Genomic DNA, 19,281 nt, shown 5'->3' with positions numbered 1-19,281 from the left:
AGGATTGCGCTGTACGGTACTCGCATCAGGCCTAGTGGGTGGGTGAGTCAGTGAGTGAGTGAGTGAGTGGACGAAGGAAGAACAGGCCGTGGCCAATTTTCGACACGTTTAGCTTAAAGAGGCTCCTAGAGCTCCCTGGGCAGCTTTCTGAAAACACAGAGAGTTAGTTGATCATTCCTGTTGGCTTTGCCCGATGTAGAACTGTACTTCGTTACGTCTCTCTGTCTCTCTCTGGTTCTCCGTCTCTTTGCTTGCACAGCGTAGCTTCCTCTTCATGAGCTTGAGAAGCTCCCGACTTCCCAAGCGCCAGAGTGTTGGTGATGAAGAAGAAGGAGAATAAGACTAAGAAGACCATGTGCCTTATGGCCAGAGCAACTACAATATTCAGAGTGGAGGGGAAGGCAATGATCTGCTGCTTCCTTCCTTCCGTTTTTTGATCATCGGAGCCTTCCCCTCCTTCTCTTTTTATTCTTCCACTTCTTTTGGCTGGTTCTCGAGCGCTTCGTTCCCATTTGCGCGTGCGCAATTGGACTCTACGTTCGCTGTTCAAGTTCAGCAACCGAGATCGAGGCAGAGAGGCCGGTGGAACTCGACGTCTCCGAGCGAACGGACGAACCTACGAACGCACGAATGGACGGAGGAAGGAAGAAGAAGAAGCCATGAGTGGAAGATGCCGTCGGAAGGGCCTTCATGACTCGGCGCGCATGGCATTCTCCAGGTATTTTGTAGGGCCGTTGGCCGACACTGAAGGGCCACTTACACATTACAAAGTTGCGTCCATGCCATGGACAAGGAGAGATAGATAAAGAGAGAGAGAGAGAGACAGAGAGAGACAGGGACCAGGGACGAACGGTGGAACGTGGAGGAAGAGGCGGTGGAGGACGAAGTGGAGGAGACTTGACGTTCGTTGATGGTGCATGCCTGGAGTGGGGGAAAAACTGCGAGTGCGGCGTGTGCCGCTAGCTCAACGAGGATAATGTAGTATTTCTACGGTAGCGGGCCCTTTCCCACTCCTGAGATCAAATGGAGGGTGTTGGTACGAGTTTTAGTAGGAGCAGTAGTGGTAGTGGTAGTAGTAGTTGTTGTTCAGGAGTTAGTTGCCAATAGCCCGTCGACCTACCTTGGACGTTCGTCGCAAGCAAAGGCTACAACGCAAAGTTTAGAGAGGTATATATCTTCGTGTCACAAATATACCTCTCCTGCCTTTCTAGTCAACGAACGGCAAGGACCTTAACACGTACGACAGGAGAAGTGCTGGTGGCAGTAGTAGTCGAAAGAGAAGGAGTAATACAGGAACAAGAAGAACTTGTGCTTGAAAGGAGAAGGCCAGGAACAAACGTCGGAGGAGTGCAGAAAGAAAGAAAGCCCTCTTTGCCTCTGCCCATGGCTCGATGATCCCATCGGTGGCCTGACACATTCCGACCTCCTGCTCCTGCTCCTCTTCCTCGTTCGCCTTTTGGTCCTGGTTGCCGCACAACTAGCTTGGACAGAGCCTGAGATTCAACGCTCATGAGCCAGAAAGGTTGTTAATAGCAAAAGGTTCTTTCTCTGACTTGACACTGCTCGCCTGGTGAACAACCCTGCAATCGGTCGCCGTCACCGTAGTGAACAACACGCCAGAATATTTCTGTGAAACACACACACACACACACACACATACTCACACACATATCCACCCACCCTTCGCGGTGTCGAAGTAGCCTGTCGAACGAAGCCGGAGAAGGAGATCATCCAAGACGAGAGGAGGCTCCTCCACCACCACCACCACCTTCACGACCACGACGTACAACTTCAGACCAACCGATCAACCAACCAACCAACCAACCAACCAACCAACCCAGTCACTCCGAGTAGCGGACGACAGTGTCATCATCGTCAAGGTATCAGTGGGACGTGGAACGCAGTGAAAGATAGCCAGTCCCTCATGTGCTTGAACGGGACCACTCATATTGTGCTCCCGCATCACTATCATCATCGTCATCTTCACCATCATCTGTATCTTCGTACTTCGTCCTCGCTAGTGCTCCGCCTTATTCAGTGAGTGTGTCCCATGCAAGCAACAGCTCAAGAGATATCGACCCACCGTCCCATCTCCGAAAGGTACACCTCCAGTTGTCCTTGTTGTTGTTGTCGTCGTTGTTGTTGTTGCCATTGCTGCTCCTGCTCCTCTTCTTCCCCCCTCCGAAGGTGAGAGGGAGAAGGCCGGAGTAGTCTTCGAGCCTTCGTTCGGATCTTGGCCATCCATCCAGTCGTTGAAGATCTTCAATTTCATTGTGATCCCGTTCCACTTCACATCGAGGTGCCGGCCCACACACACAGCCCCTCGATTGGTCTCAGCATCTTTTCCACAACCATCACTTATTCATAAGTGATTCTTTTCTATAAAAGATCAAGGCTCCCACTAGACCAACATCTAGTGTGAAGCCTTACATCACAACGAACATTACGACTGTATCAGCGGCAAAAAAGCGAAGGACGGCGACGGCATCACCCCCACCTCCCACTGCAACCATACCCACCACACCCATCATCGCACCACCCACCAACCCTCCATCCACCTCCCCGTCATTCGCCAACGCCTGTCCACCACACCCGTCCTCGTCGATCACCCTCACCAATAGCATCGCTAAACAAAACACAGCCACCACCCTCAACAGCCACCACAACCACAACCAACAACTTCAACAGCAACAACCACCCACCAATCACTCCCTTCACATCAGCAACATGGAAAATAGCAGCAATCTTTCGCAAAGCTTGGACTCCGTCAATACCGTCCCGGGAGAAGAAGAGGTAAGCTACTCGATCTGATTCTTTAATAACTAACCGAACCTAATAGAACGACACTAGCACAGAAGATTCAGATTGACAAGGACAGAAGTTGGCACTGGCGATGACAAGTGGGAAATTCGATTTCGAGAAACACGTACTTTCCATTTTTCCTGTACCGGTAGAGTAAAGCGAACGAAAACCGCGCCAATCTTATGTCATTACCACCTGGTTAGATGGTCATCAATCCACGCACCTTGGCATTGCTCAGTGCTCACCATGTGAAAATAGCATCGCTGACAAAGCAGAAGGGGCATCGGTACGTAGTAGCGCGCTGGCAGAATCCGAGAGGTTAGCTAGCCTCCCATGATACTCGGGTATAAACTGCATTTAATTGCACAAGGCTTTTCTGTTTGTTATCCGTCAAACCGAAAGATACCTGGGCATAGTGCTCTTCGCACTTTCCAAAGAGATTGGCCGGGAAGAGAATGAAATTAGCCATTGTTTTTCTCGAGCACGGAGTTGAGCCCTCCCCCCCCAACAACCAACAACCAACAACCCACCACCTTCTCCGCATGCGGTTGCGTGATAAGTTCGTGGCCTTCTGAAAAAAAGCAGGCCAACTCAATAATATCCACCCAGCTGGATAGTGTGTATCACACCGCTTGTAGGCTAGCCAGCTAACTAGCTACCTTCGTTCCATAATGCTACTGCGATTGGTCCCTGGCTTGAAACGTCCCTCATTTAGGGTCTCTAATGGCAGGAACGACGATACTCCTGGACCTACTCTACGTACGTACGTACGTACGATAGCGTTCGTAGCGAGCGAGTTGGTTCCTCTTGTGTGTCCAATGCCGTTTTCTTGGCCATTCCACAAATAGTTGTTGGAGAATTGTATTTGGACCCTCTCATGCACCTTTCTTTCATTCGTGGGTCCTCTTCTCGTCCCTAGAGGGGCCAGAGCACTCTAGTCAGCCTAACTTTGCTTCCAAGCCTATTTGGCCTCAATTCTTGTCCCCTTAGAAGCGGAGACCTCTCGCTTATTACCTGCCCATTTCGCGGGGAGGAAGAAGAAGAAGAAGGACGGTGAATCAATTTTCGTCGGGTGACCAAGGAAGCGACACTCAAGGGAAACTGCTATTGAACATTGTAGCCGGCAAATTACATCATTCGAGGGACCTTTTCACTTGAAAACGACAAAAAGTCGATTTTCACATCTCGTAAATTGAATTGGCCACGCTTGGTGGGAGAAATATAAATTTCGTTTCGCTGGCAACATTGTCGCATTGTCTTTCAAACATTCTCTCGACTCGACGTACTACTTACATAGATATGACACAACGAGTGTGTGTTACCATTCAAGCACACTGTCTGGATTGAAATCCCAGTGAGCGCCTAAACCATCCTGCTTTACCTAAACCAAACCACAAACACAGGAAGCAGTCTCCAACTCACTCTAAAACAGCAGCTGCTTTAGAAATGGAGATAATACATTTTCAAATTCTCAAATACGCAGATCCAAAGGCACGTTAGGTGGTAATGTAGTAGCATTCGTTGTAGCGCTCGTGTGACTTGCGATGTGTGAGATTGGAAACAACGATTGGATTGAGTTAAAGGCAAAGCGTGAGTCACAAACCTGTCGGCGGCGTTTTTTCCCCAATTGTCCTAACATTTAAACACCTAAAGTGAGATGATGTGTAAGAGATGTACGTACCTCGTATTCTCTGACACGAATATTCTCTCTCTCCTTTTCTCTGTTTTGTCTCCAGCAATGAGTTCAGTCCTGTTTGAAGATGCATCGACCCGTGACGAATCAGTTCAGGTTTAATTTTTCACATTATGGAGGCTTGATGTTTTCTCAATCAGTATATTTTCGTAACCCTACCTCGTGGTAAACAGGGGTTTTGAGAAATACGATCCAGACCAGGAGCATTGTAAAATTCCCTATCGTGATTGCAATTCCAACGAAACACAAATAAAAAACTCGACCTCTTCCTCTCCGTCAGGAATCAATTTTCGATTCCAGCATCCCGCTCATTTCTAGCCATAAAATAATGTAAGCATGGTGGCAGTCCTTACTTGCGATTAGGAACATTTCAAGAGTGCTTCTGCCACCAGAGGTGAACGCTCCCTGCTCGCTACACACATGAAGATGAGGGGTTAAATGCAATAAAGTGCTTGTAATTCAAGCCGATCAAACACCCCAGTCTACAAAGTCGGTTCACCAACTATCGTACCGTATGTGGTACCACTTGATCCGGCCAATTTGAGGGTGAACAAGACGGATTTCAAAACTCCTACAAACACTTGTTATGAGCTGGTAAAATCCACAAGTGCCCTCTTGCCTCCGCGTTTGCTTCAGATTCTACTGCTTCTTCTTTATATAAATTCAAATCTGGCTCACTTTGCTCGTAATCCATTCTGAGAGTTGCATTTGATTCCGTCCGACAGTTGAAGAACGGCCATACTTCTCGCATGAAAATGATCATCTTTCAGACTTGGTTTTGGACGAATTTTCTCAGACGATTTCACGTATTGAGTGAAGAACATGTTTGCTTCCTGTCTCTGGCTCATTCATCGTCCATTGTGGCGGTAGATGGTAGAAGAACTTCATGAAGCAGTTCACATTGAACGAGAAGAATCGCCTACTTTCAACAGAAAGGTACCTGCTCCAATGGTCACTCGGCTCAGGCCCGAAAGACTCGCCAGACGTACCTTCGCTGTACATACGTACTCGTAGGTGTATGTACTACGTAGAAGAAGTTTTGTTGGTCAGATCAGTAGAGAGCAGATTTTGTGGGGATGATACCTGTCCGAGTTTAAGCCACCATTCGGCATTCTGGGTAAAACGGATGCTCTTTTTGCTCCTGGTTCAAAAAGAGTAATTCTTGAATGAACGTAGCTAAACAAATTGGCTCACTGAATCGATGTTGTTTTGAGGTCTTCTTCCTGCGTGAACAACTCCTTAGCCCTCGAAGCTTACTGAAGTGAAGCCTCAAAAGTGAAGGAGAAGACTCGATATGGGAGACACAAGATCACGGGTACTAATACTGTGAGCGGCTTACTATGTTGTAATACTTTTCCACGGAACCGATTAATGGCAGGGTTTCAGGTCTTTATGGCAAGAAGGGCTAGTGGAGAAATAGAGATATAAATCACTTGTTCTTTTTTGGCAAATCGTGAGCCTCACTTACTCACTCACTCACCATCTCTCTCTCTCTCTCATTGGTAAGTAGTTGCTTGAACAAACAATTGACTCAAGGCCCCTTGGGAGGCAGACGAGGGATGTACGAGTTCATATAGGATATTGTGCCAGTCAACCAACCCGCGGGCCCCTGTATTGGTCCCTGGAACGTGCTTGAGGCTCGTGGAACCAGGGACGGAGTTCTATCTTCACCTTGCACAGAGCTGCAACACGACGAGAACGAGCTAATCCAATTACAGTCGGTGGTCTAACAAGCCAAACAGCTAGCGCTCGAGTACATCCTACACATCTATTTATTATATCCATCGATCTCACTAGCATCAATCGACTCGATGGAAGAATTGCGAAGACTGCTGGCCTTTTCTAGCCATCTCCTTCGATTTTTTCCCCTTGACACAAGGGCAGGAGGGGTCAGAGCTACCTACCTAATAGAGTCATCCACTGATTACATTAATATGAAAAGGACAGCAGCTCTTGTCCTCCTCGATTCGAGGAGAAAGTCATGTGTCATGGACATTTTGCTGCGCCAGTTCCCCATTGTCCCAAATGGTCAAGCATAAATGAATGGATTCCGACTCAATGTGTATGACTTTGCTTTCTTCAATAAAAGGTGGACGCCAAAGCAAACCGAGTGTTCAGATTATACTAATTGAGTGTTTCTTGGCCCATGGTTTTCCAAACGAACTTCCTTGTCCCATTTAATCCCTTGCGAAGTAAAGTGGGCAGGGAAAAAAAAGAAGCAAACCAGTCCAGCACATTGGAGAATGGCACGGAAAAGAGAGTGAGAGCGCGTCGGCAAATGAGCTCATGGCACACTTTGGAACAGCTGATTCCCTTCTTTCTCTCTTTCGTTCTCCAAGAACAGGACACGAGGAACCAATCCTCAAGATAGAACCAAGGGGAAGTGCCCAAAACTAGAGCCCGAAAGTGAGCGACCAGGAGGAACAGGGAGAAATTCTCACTCCCCAAGAATTCCTCTTTCTCTCGCTTCCATCCTCACTCCCTCCCTCCCTCCTTCCTTCGTTCGTTTTCTCTTTCTCTTTGTACGTTTTGCCATCAGGTTTGAGCCAACCAGAGCCAGTAGTCTAGGAGAAGAAGCTGCTGCCATGAGCGATGCTTTCTCATGACCCAGAAGACTTTTTGAAATATAGAGAGAGCCACATGAAAATTTGAATTGTGTTGCCACTTGAGCTATTCAGATACAAGGGTGACGTCCACGGTTACTTCTCAGGCTGTCCACGGAATGGAAAATGTTCGGGTTTTTATTCGGAAAAAAAGAAGGTGCTCCCTAATTCTGAAGATTAATTGATTACTTGATTTATAAAGAAGCACATGCCCGTTTCCCCAAGAAGGCTCCACTCGATGCACTCTCAATGGATTATTTTCGGATGTTCCATCCTTATTTGATGGCTTGGCGGGAACCAGAGCCCACCGTAATTAAGCAACCAAGTTCCAAGGGATTTGCCTGAAAGGAAAAGGAACAAACATCATTCGTGCAGGGGAAGACAGACGCAGAAAAAGAAAAAAAAAGGCACAAAAAGGTAGTAAAATACCGTCTCTTGTAACTCGTTCTGATTGAGGCAGCGACAGGAATAAAACAGATTCATGGAAATTTGTCTCCTAGGCCCTGCTGGCTAGCTAGCTTTGACTGTGGGATTGCTCCCCTCGGAGGGCATCATCCCTCCTTCCACAGGATTTTTAAGGTAAACTGTTTGGTCTGTCCCTTTGGGCCCCGAGCAACCATTTATTTTGATCCAACTAGCTCAGTAAATAGAACCCGCTTTCCAGGCTCAGTAAGTAAAGTGGAAATAGAAAACGCGCCACACACACTATGAAGACACCGTAAAAGGCTTCATGCAAATGCGCTCTCATGGAACGAGGTAAAAAACAATACTAATGTGACCATACGCTGTGACAAATGACGGCTTCTGCCCCCGTCTTCTCTTCATGGGCTTTCTGGTTGATTCTCAACTATCCATGACAGACATATTGTAAGAGAAATTATTAGTTCAAAATGTTACGGTCTCTTCCTCTCTTCCTTCCTTCCGTCCACCCATTCATTGGTAAGTTAAGCCAGGAAACCAGTGGTGATGGTGGCAGTTGAAGAGCCTAAACACTAGCTACATGGTAGATGGCCAAATGGATTGCAGGCAGGTGTTCCATCTTCATTGACGGAGTCACCCTCTCTGAACTCGGGAGGCGATCTTCTTCTCCTTGTTCTTGACAGAAACCACTGTAATTTGATAGGATTCGGAGCGTGATGTCGTTTCACCAAAGTAATCCATGAAACGATCCCAGAATCTTGCAACCATGTCCGTGAACGACGTGCCCTGAAGCCGAACGACGTAGGTGCTGCCAGATCCGAGAATCGAACTTAATTGCCAAGTTATCACTCACAACATACAAAGACTAAATATCGTAACTAGCTAGTATATATTGTACACCTATGTAGGAGGTTTGCTACTCCATGGCCGATCCTGGTACGTAACATCATTTTCATCATCGTCGTCATTCCATAAATGATGGACCACAGGAAGTCAATTCACGAATTCCCGAATTTTGGTTTCGTTTCGACAACTGTCGTGTTGGCTTATTTAATTCATGTGTTCATACGTGTACATACGTACTAACTGGTGCGCTACCTACCACTCCGTAGTGGGATCGAGGGAAATTCTCATGACAGGAGTTAAACTGGAATAAAAGTTCAAGTGGCCTTGATCCGATAGAACGCCGTGTGTTTGTATTCATTATTCACGTATCATTGGGAGTTTACATAGAGACTGTGGGAGGATGATTATGCGAGAAAACGTCCGGGCATTGAATTCGAATTATGAATTCAATACAAAGCCTTCAATGGCAAAGCGCAATATTCGCTTTCCAATCACTCGGAACCAAGACTAGGTGCATCCCCTTGAGGTGCGGTTCACTAGCCAACCATCAATGAATCAATGCATGATTGCAATACAACGAGGGATGTCAAAGAATCAACTCTTTCTCAAGTGCCAATGGCGAACTGAGCAAGGGACAAGGAGGGTCAACACTGTTTTTGTTCGAACGTTACAATTTTCTAAGCCATATATTCTTATTGCTTACAGGTGCGAACTCTATTTGTCAGTGGCCTTCCCATGGACACCAAGCCTAGGGAACTCTATCTCCTCTTCAGAGCCTACGAGGTAAGGTAGTTTTGTCGCTATTTTTGGAGTAGGTTCACGATTATTGATCGTCGTTGTCCTCAATAGCCACATACCTAGTATTGGTTATATCTGGAGAAAAGAGATTCGTCCATAGTAAAGTTTCGGTAGGATTAGAATAAAAGACCATTCCTCTGGATTGGGGTGTTTCGATGGGAGACATCAATTGGAGAACATGTTCAGAGGAAATCCCTGGATACCCGTAGCAACGAAAGTGATCCTCCGGACTAAAATAAGTCACGGCCCTCAATGCGATTAGTAGATTACTCACCAGAAAAGAAGAAAAAAAAGAGTTTGATGTACAGAACTTTTCGTGAAACATAATCGTGTATCAATCCTTCCAGTAACTCATTCAACTCTTCATAACAATGCTTCGGAGAAGTTAGTTCCATATCATTTGCTAAACCTTTAATCCTACTCTTAATGTGAATAATATAATATAATGTTTATTTACGTATATGCGCCTCCTTAAGCGCCTTGGCTCCTGCAATCTATGTCTAAACGAGACTTGTAATATTGACACCCTTGGCTGATTTTCATTGTATGGAGTTTGCGCCTCTGTGTGTGTACGTGTGTGTGTGTGTGTGTGTGTGTGTGTGTGTGTGTGTTAAAACTCGGAAGGGAGGACGCATCCATGATGCGTGTACGTCCATGCAGCAGAGGAAATCTCTTTGAATTGCGTTTTAGTAGCATTACTACTAATGTTCTGCGGCCGAAGTTAAAGTGGAGTTGTGCCTGCCATGTATTTATACTACACAGACCACTGGCAAGCAACTCCCATCGTTGGCAGTGAAGGTATGCGAAAGTGGTTCCCTCATCGAGCCATGGAGAAGTTACTGTAGAGTGCGTAGTGATGACGAGTGCTGCCGGTGGCAATGATGATTTTGATCGACACACCTTTCACTGGAACCACTCATCCATGGATTCCTGGCACTTTTCTATTGCTGCTCTATCTCTACCTTGTTGTCAGTCTCGCCACATTTTAATGACCTGATTTAGATGGGATTTTAAATTCAGGCTTGAATTTGTCCCAAAGTGCCGCCGTCGCACAAGATGGACGAATGTCCATGGGATGATCATCTACAACACTCGTAGTACATACATACATAACTAACTGTGGCGTGTCTCCTCCTCTGTCTTGGCCCAACACCACTTTCCCACTTTTTACGACACAGGCTTTTCTAATGTCACCGTGACATGATTAAACACTTTTTTACCCACTCATGACTAAAAGGAAGTTCCTGACTGGAGTTTTTGAGTGCGTTGTTGGCACCACTGGCACAACTCCAAAGCTCCTTCTGGGGCTGGGTATTGAGGTATTGAAGCTCGAGTGAAGATCGACTGGTTGGTTGCTCCGGTTTCAATTGGAGAGTAGCGTGGCCATATGCAGTTGTGACCAAAACGCCAGAGAACGAACTGATGGTGAGTGCTCTTTGAAATGGAATTGAACAGCCGAGCAAGTCGGATGTTGACGAGAAAATGAAAGATATTCTTGAGGTGAGGGGGGAAAAGGCGAGACGGGAGACAACACCTTGTCGTCGAGTCAAGCAAATTAAAGCGTGAACTCCCTTTTAACAAAATCCAGTCATTCTGATAGAGCAGGAGTGAGCCTCAGTGAGGAGTGAGCCAGAGACAATGGAATGGTTAGCAGATATTCCAAGGTTCCCTCCCGTCCGTCCCCTTGATACTTGTTGAAACTCACCGTTGGCTGGCCAGATATCACAAGGAAGAGGGACGTATGTATGATTCCGGAAACGAAGCTCAATTTCGGCCAAGCCAGGGCATTGCGTTTGACAGGGCCAATACCGGGCAATATGATCGCATCTGGATAAGAAAGCTCTCATGGTGGATGTGGATGTGAATGCCGCTCCCTTTATCCTCCATCCAAAGCCAAGCCAGAGAGAGAGAGACAGAGAGAGAGAGGGGGAGAGCCTTAGAGTACCATCAACAGGCTTGTTTCAGGTTTTGGGGTTGGGTAATAATCTCTTGTTCAATATCCGGTCCAAAGAGGAAGCGGCATCCTGTACCATCGGAGAGTAGTGATACTGCAGTAGTACTTTTTTACTATGTGAAATAAATCCACTCCCAAATCTCATCCCTCTGTCATCATCAGAGTTGGCAAGGTTTTTTTCGTGTTTAATGACTTGAATAGGGTAGATGTAGTGCCCTCGAACGTACCGACGTGGTGGTAACCCGGGTGATAGGCAAGCTACGATGGATGGATGGATAGATGGATGGGTTGGAGCTTTTTTCCAGTCAATCTCTGATAATTTAGGTGAGGGGAAACGCCCCTTTTTGTCAAACTATTCCAGGAAATTGATGCTGAATGAGACTAGCGCATTGGATGCAAAAGCCTCATGTCATTTCCATATCTTTCTTTTCAGGGCTATGAGGGGTCGTTGCTCAAAGTTACTAGCAAAAATGGCAAAACGTCATCGGTGAGTATGTTTACATTCTATTTTGTGTGTTTGTGCATGCTCAAGTGTACGGTATATTCCATAAAGGGGTAAACCTTTGGGTGGGGCTGCCCACCAGCAGGCAGACCTTGCATCCGCTAGCTGCTTTGTAAGGCAAGAGAATATCAATTTATTTGATTAGTGTTTGTACATACACTACACACCAACTTGGCCCTTGACAAGAAAGCTTTCTGAAAAGTGATAGTCAGTCAGGTTTGGGGCCCTTTCATTCGGGCCATCAAATTGAAGCACAGCCACCATCAAAGGTTGCTTTCTACCGAGTCCTCGGTGTCCACAGACTTGGAGGCTGAAAAGCTCACTTCTTGTTTGTGTTTGAGGAAGCTTTCAAATCCGCATTTTCCTTACGAGAATCAACAAACTCCCTCCCTGCTCGCTCCCACTCATCCAGAAACATATACTTTTGTAGTTCCAAATCAGCTAAAGAGCTATCAAAAGATCGAATCTGCATTTGCAGTTCATCTACTACAAAGTGGCCGATCCTTCAATGTTAGGCGAGCACTAACTTTTCTTAGTACGAATGTGATACGAAATATTTAGACCAGAAGTCCAACCCCCATTGTACTGTAGCTGAGAAACGATGCAGTACATACTTTCGGTTGAGCAATGGACAGCTTTGACCGTGAGTTGGGATTAAGTGAAATCTGATTACTAATGAACATATTCCCGTCTCATTTTTAGCCCGTGGGTTTTGTGACTTTTAACACGCGAGCCGGGGCGGAGGCTGCCAAGCAAGATCTTCAGGTAAGTGTCGTCCTCGTACAATGGAGCTCAAACAACTGGGTTTCGCCCATCTTGCACTCCTACTAAGAGCTGCCCAGATCTTTGTCAGTCTTCTACGTAGGCTTCCTTCCCTCTCCCGTTAAAATGCTTAGATACAGTCCCTGATCTAAACCTTTAAAATGCAACAATATTTCACGGGTGGTTTGGCAGAACTTTTTCTGTCTAAAAGCCACCTCTTGCTTGGTTGGTTGGTCAGGAGTCAAAAGATTTTAATGACCGTTGGCTGTTTCGTTTCGATTTCAATCCTTCAAGTGCTCGACGCTTTGTCTGCTGAGCCATTGATTCACACATGTTCGAACGTGTACAGTCGTTCTCAATAAAGCCAATTCAAGTGTGCATGTACGGTTTCGAGATGGCATAACCTTTCAACTAGAGCCTATAGCGATGGCAACTCACCAGTCATAGTTGATTCACCGCTTCCAATAATGACAAAGAAATGCCCCATCAATTTTCTCGAAACACGGTACTTAGTTGTGTGACAAGATAATGCGCCAGAAACTAGTCATCACCTTGTTCCTGCTTGTCTTCAGAGGCGAAAATAAATATACATACCACACTAACTCACGGGTACTCCTCCCCGTTCCATGGAAACGCTGTTCACCTCCCGGTACCAAGAAACTTGTAACAATAGATTACATCTTTGAAGGCACAGTTTATGAGGGAGCTCTATGGCTCCTTCCTCTCTTGTGCATCGTATTCGTTTGTCGTATCTTGGTTTTGCTCTGGCTGTTATCTCGCTTGGCAGACTAAGTTGTGAATGATTATTGATTCGCATTGTTAAACCCTCTAATTGGCAGGAGGGCTTGACTGGGGTCAGGGAGGTGTGGACTCAGGAATTCTAGCGACGAATGTTCCAACCCAGGCTTCAAAACAACTTGAGAAAGCTAAATACAACGTGGATCGTCGTAGTTGGTTCCGTTTCTCTTTCTCTCTCTCTCTCTCTGGTTCTGGATATGGTTCTCAGCAGTGGGCACGTCGAAGGCGAGATAAATATTTAACGAATTCCATGACTACATTTCCTAGAAAGACGCTCAAGCCAGTTGGATGGTGGATCGGTGGATTGGTTGCTTGGTTGGTTAGGTGGTGTGCTATTTGGTTTTATCAAGGGAAAGGGACGCCAAGGGGAGGGAAGGAGGGAAGGAGACGAGGCAAAGTTGGACTGGATGAGCTGTTTCTTTGGTTTGTTGTTCAACATGGATCAGGTGGATTAGCAAAGGGTGACTGGTCATTAAATCCACATTCCCCAATGCAAGTTCAGTCACAAAACGAGGGAAAAACCCTGATATTTATGTAAAGTGACAAAAGAGAGAGAAAGAGAAAGAGAGTGAGGGAGATTAGGCATTCGTAAGAATTGGCAAGTCAGGGCGGGTTGTGAAATTGGATCAGGAGCTTTGGTGATCATGGTATGGTAGTGGTGGCGATGATGATCATGATCATCATCACCGCCATGAGTTAGATGATCATCAACTCATGCTCAGTGATTTTGGGAAATCCTTGAAACTGATTGAGGAATGCCAGCTGGCTGGCTGGCTGGCTGGCTGGTTGGCTGACTGGTTAGTTAGTTAGTTAGTTGGTTGGTTGGTTGGTTAGTTAGTTTGTACAAAACAATCACTCCATCCTCGATGATGCCATTTTAAGTTGCTGCTGCTGCTGCTGGTGATGGTGGTGTCGATGGTGGTGACATTCAACAATTTGTTTCACACTCGCTAAGCATGTCACTCAAGCATCGAGTCCGAAGCTAGTGAAATGTTGAGACCATGAACCTTGAATGGACACGGACAAAGAGAGATGATGTGCTTGGTTGAAACAAACACGAGAATCTCAACGATTATTGCAGCAGCAGTCAACTCTTCCATACAATGGACACGAAATTGTCCCAACATTTTCTTCTGGTTGAACAAAAGGGCTCGATCAGTGGATTCTTCCAGATGAAACGAAGGAGAAAGGAGGGAGAGAGGCTCAATCTTTAGCGAGTGGTTTTAATGCTCCTCGATGAGGGACATTTCGAGTTCCATTGACATTCACTCAGGATCCCTGGTGTTGAGCCTAAAACCATACCCCTCTTTTCATGGAAAAAGTCTCAAGAATCGAAGTCCCTCACCCACGCAACCCCCTTCTCTTCCCTGGAATTGAAAAATCAGGTCAATAACATAGGCAGTCTTGCTCCATTGAGAAATAGATATTGAGCGGCCAAATGTTCCAGCATTACCTACCAACTACTTTGCAACCAAGGACTTCTGACTTGTGTCGAGAAAAGTATTGCTTTCCCATGGAAAAGAAAACCCGGATCTAGGCTCTTCCGTCCGTTGGACACTCGATCGGCATGGAACGGCTTGGAAAGTGCCCATTGCCCAGCTGAGGTCGCATGCCAATGCACCACCCTGTGAAGTACACGAAGAGGCACAATTTGTTCCATCAAGGGGAATCATCGGAGTAAGGTGCATTAACCATTGATCCACTCTAGTTGTCATGAGGACCTTCGTTTTGATTGATTGTGATCCCCAACTCGATGGTTCCTTGCCAGAGAAGCTTGATCTGATCTCAATCATAGCAAGTGCTTGTGGAACAGAGAACATTGTTTAATTGTCGGGTCGTCTTGTTTTAATTGCTTTTCATCGAGCCATTTTCCCAGACGGACAATCCGACCATGATCTTAAAGTACGATTTGATTGGTTGTGATGGACAAAGTTTCAAATGATGAGTAATGTAAGCGAAGGAAGCCAGCTCCACTCAATCTAGTGTGATTTTCTTCTCGAATGTGAAAAAGACTTCCTGAGCCCACTGACTAGGTTTCTTTTCCATTCATGTCAAAAGATGGCGAGATGATGGGTAATCCAGATCAAAATTCAATACGTCTGACATGTCAAACTTGGAGTCATCCCATCCATCTCAGGATTCTCGGGAGATCTCCTACAGAAGTGAGTGGAACACGCGCCTTTCAAGAGTGGAAACGATTTTCAATTTGCACGACTCATCAAAATTCTTCTTTGAGAAAAAGAAGAGGAAGACGAGAAAAAATTGACTTCACATGGCTTCTGTTCACCTTCCTCAATCCCAGCTACATACATTAGATTCAAACCATTCCCCCCGAATCAGAGAGTCTACTGTACGTATGTACCGTTGCCCTGAAACCATCACCCTTAGTTAGCTCTTAGCTTGGATGGAGATGGTGGTTGAAATGATTGCACGCTCTAAAAGTTCAAGTTTGCCAATGGCTCCCAGAAAAACTGGAATGTGGCTGGCTTATGACAGCAAGTTAGACTTGGAGAGTCAGGTAGTTTGGAGGAGCTTTCGGAGAAGAACTTACCTTTCCCGTCCATGGCCCGAGCACGAAGGAGCATGATTATTGGAAAACTGTCCGATCATCTTGTCACGCAATCGCTCCTTGTTCCTTGGAACATTCTAGTGAGAAAGTTGGAAATGTCACTATCTTTAAGGGGGACAACAGGGGAAACGAGAATGAAAGAGGAATAATAATATTTTTTTGACAATGGAAATCGATTAGCCCTCTGAAGGCCAAGCAACTCGACTTGTTTTCAACCATGGTGCTCGATGATGAAAGTCTGAATAATGAATGAAACTAGGTATCCTCTTTCAAGAACTTTGCGCAGATTTACTATCCTCCATATGGTCGGTCATCTAAAGTATTAATGGATTGGCCTTTCGTTCCCAAATTTAAAGGTCTTCTTGATAAGACCAATGAGCTGGATTCGTGTTTTGCGTGTGTGTGTGTGTGTGTGTGTTTTAACGGGTCCTCCAAGTTCCATGAGCTACTAGTACTACCACTTCACGTTCATAACACTTTGATGAGCCTAATTCCGTGGTAAATGTCAATCAAACTCGACCTTATAACCGCAGTTGATGAAAGCCACGGTTTGAATAATTAAACACTTCCAGTGGCTTCGTCTGCGTCTAAATCAGCTTGTCTCTTTCTCTTTATTTCTCTCTCTCTCTCTCACACACACACCGCTTTTATAATAGCCGATACATTTGAAAATTTTGGGAGTTTCATTGTTGTTGCTCACACCCTTTAAGAGTTCCCCCCTTCCCACCATCATCTTTATCATTATCATCTTCTTCTTCTTCATCATCATCCCCTTGCTCACCATCTTGTCTAAACTTGTATGATTTAACAACCAACCAACCAACCAACCCTCTCACCACCCGCAGGAACGTTCTAATCTGGACCAGGTTTCTCATTGCTTGTCATACATACTGCACCCTTTACTGACCTTGCCTTTGAAACAAGACCAAGTCCGGGCAATGCCTCCCCAAGTCTGAACGTGGTCTCACCGTGATTTCCGATTTGCAATCCCCTCACGCTCTACACTGATCTCTTGCAGCAAGGTGTCCGTTTTGACCCCGATTTGCCACAGACGATCCGCCTTGAGTTTGCCAAAAGCAACACCAAGGTTAGCAAACCCAAGCAAGTGTCACCAGCTGCCGCAGCTGCGGCAGCTGCGGCTGCAGCGGCCGCGGCCGCCGCCGTGACCTCACAACCACAACTAGTGCACCCTCTCACTGGACGTAAGTAATTTTGATGCCGAGAAGACTCACTAGTTTTTGTACGCACCTCAAACTTTGCACCCTTAACCTGGCACTTCTTGATCTAATCAACCCTCAACAACCAAATCAGACATACGCATAAGCGGCATTGACCTTTGAAAGTAACCAAAGAGAGCCGACACCAGGTTGGTTCTACTGTGCTCTTCTTTCTGCAGGGATCCATCTAGATGTTCCCCAAAAATGATCGCATAGGTTCCATCCAAAGCAAATGCAATCTAAGCATCCCGATGGAATTTCTTTTCATGGTATCCACCGTTTTCTTTTGATTTGCAGAAGCGTTGAGCCCAGCTTTTATCCATAGTGCCGCGGAATTATGGCACCATCACCCGTTTTCGGCATATGCCGCCAGTGGCGCAGCTGAGCAACAGCTGCAGCTTCAGCAACAAGCTTTGCTGCATCACCCCGCTTTGCAGAGTCAACTACCGGTCAGGTCGTTCCTATGAGGGATGGCCTCTTTTCCTGGAGTCCAATCAGAAGTCACCCCAACCACACGAACAACATCCTTCAATCCAAATTGGGCCTTTATCTACCAAGGTGAGTGAGCATCCATCTCTGCATGGAAAATGCGGTTTCAATCCTTACCCCCCCCTCCCCCCCTCCCACCACTACCACCACACCACACCACCACCACAGACGACTTAAACAAGGCTTTATGTTATTGGAATTTCAGATCAAGCTCAGAGGCATGGGAATAACCACGAATGACGTGAAATGGCAACGAACAACGTTGCCATATGAAGAACCAGAATGCACCCAAGAAAAGACCTCGGAAGAATTGACGAAATCGAAACCCAACCAAAGCATTAGAACAGTGTTATAGCCAAGAAGCGAAAAAAAGAAAAAAAAGAAAAGAAAAGCAAACGTCCATTTTCATTGAAGAAGCCGGGCGATTCTTGAGTGAGAGTCAACCCCTTCATGTATTTGCCCCTTATTAGCATGCGATAGTGCAATATGAAATCCTCTCCCCCTCCCCTACAATCCTAAATTAAAACCTCTTCAAGCCATTCAGTCCCTCAAACTAAAAAAAGATGTACAAGTCAATGGAATGCAATAATATTTGCAATTTTTGTGTATTATAGCAATGTGTTAATTGATTCCGAGAGAACAGAAACAAATGCTGAGAAACCAAAGAACATTTTTACGGTTGCCAGAATCATCCTCCGCGAATGCGTGTGCAACGGCAATCTCTACTTACTATCTTTCCATTTCAGAGCAGAACTTTCTCTCCTCCTGATTGAAATCACCGCCCTTATTTCATCCCTTACATTCCTTGGTAGAAACAACCCTTGTTCTCGTAGTAACCTTGTTTGATCTTGACCCTCGGAGCCCCTTGGCGGATCCTTCAAACTCAAAAGGACCTTCAATTTTTCGGGGTACCTTCTGTCCTTCTATCCTTCTCTATATTTATACTGTTTTCAAATTCAGCTCTGGTTGCGTTATATGTGATATTTTAACTCTGTTTTGAGTAGAAGGAGAATAAGAATAAGAAAAAAAACAGGGTTTGCTTGCCTACCGTCCCTCCCTTCCCCCCCTTCTCGTTCCTACATACGGCCCATCCTCATTCGATTGTTATTGCTCTTCTCTCATGGTTCCCCGCCCCTTGCCTCCAAATCCTAGTAAACCGCCCCCACGCCCCNATGCAGCCCCCCCCCCTGTCTTTTTCTCTTACGACTATTACTATGAACCTGTTGCCTTCTTGTGACTCACTCAACAATCCGGATTTCAGGAGTCATCATCGTCATATCAGTCAAACCACACAGACACAAGACACGATATCATGCATGATACCAATCGAATTTGTGATAATCCAATCCTGCTTTTTCAAATAGCCTCGAAAACCTTAACGAAGACGACGACGAAGTCAAAACCATCAGCATCATGATCAACATTCAGAGTTTCATCCTTCTCGCCGACCCCGCGAACAACGACGTTTTTCATAGAGTCAGTCAGTCAATCAGTCAGTCCTCTCCCGAATAAAAAGAACACGAATCAAGGAATTCCGTCCAAACAAGTAGAGCATGTATCATCATCGATCGAGGTCTTACATAAAACAAACAAACAGCATCACCACCACCAACAACACCAACAACAGCAACAACAACAACCCAATTGTTATTACAACCAGCCCTGTTCCTCTTGAACTTCTGTAGTAGTAAACATCACCATCACCTTCACCGTCGCCACCACTACCATCACCACCACCACCAACATCATCATCTCTCGTATTTATTCGAAAAAAATAACAAACCATTATGATTCCATGCTGATAGTCAATTCAGAATTTTTGCTTCTT

At 45.8% G+C, this 19,281-nt stretch overlaps 1 protein-coding gene across 1 annotated transcript; it reads left to right on the top strand.

The window, feature by feature from the left end:
* The first annotated feature begins 1,039 nt into the window (after positions 1-1,039).
* LOC131880031 (protein couch potato-like) lies at positions 1,040-18,017 on the top strand. The gene is made up of 7 exons (XM_059226561.1): positions 1,040-2,793; positions 9,070-9,147; positions 11,550-11,603; positions 12,321-12,383; positions 16,766-16,949; positions 17,262-17,522; positions 17,659-18,017. Exons 1-6 carry the CDS (start codon positions 2,728-2,730, stop codon positions 17,429-17,431), a joined length of 615 nt encoding a protein of 204 aa, XP_059082544.1. The 5' UTR covers positions 1,040-2,727; the 3' UTR covers positions 17,432-17,522; positions 17,659-18,017.
* Positions 18,018-19,281: the final 1,264 nt, after the last annotated feature.

This window comes from Tigriopus californicus, chromosome 1 (genome assembly GCF_007210705.1).
Source record: "Tigriopus californicus strain San Diego chromosome 1, Tcal_SD_v2.1, whole genome shotgun sequence".
NCBI lineage: Eukaryota > Metazoa > Arthropoda > Copepoda > Harpacticoida > Harpacticidae > Tigriopus > Tigriopus californicus.
This window is presented reverse-complemented; position numbering and strand designations above follow the sequence as displayed.

Bases quoted from the DNA above. Each gene is read 5' to 3' on its own strand.
- LOC131880031 (XM_059226561.1), top strand. From the start codon at position 2,728: ATGGAAAATAGCAGCAATCTTTCGCAAAGCTTGGACTCCGTCAATACC. The intron at 9,148-11,549 runs GTAAGGTAGTTT...CTTTCTTTTCAG, and splicing joins TCCTCTTCAGAGCCTACGAG to GGCTATGAGGGGTCGTTGCT. The intron at 16,950-17,261 runs GTAAGTAATTTT...TTTGATTTGCAG, and splicing joins AGTGCACCCTCTCACTGGAC to AAGCGTTGAGCCCAGCTTTT.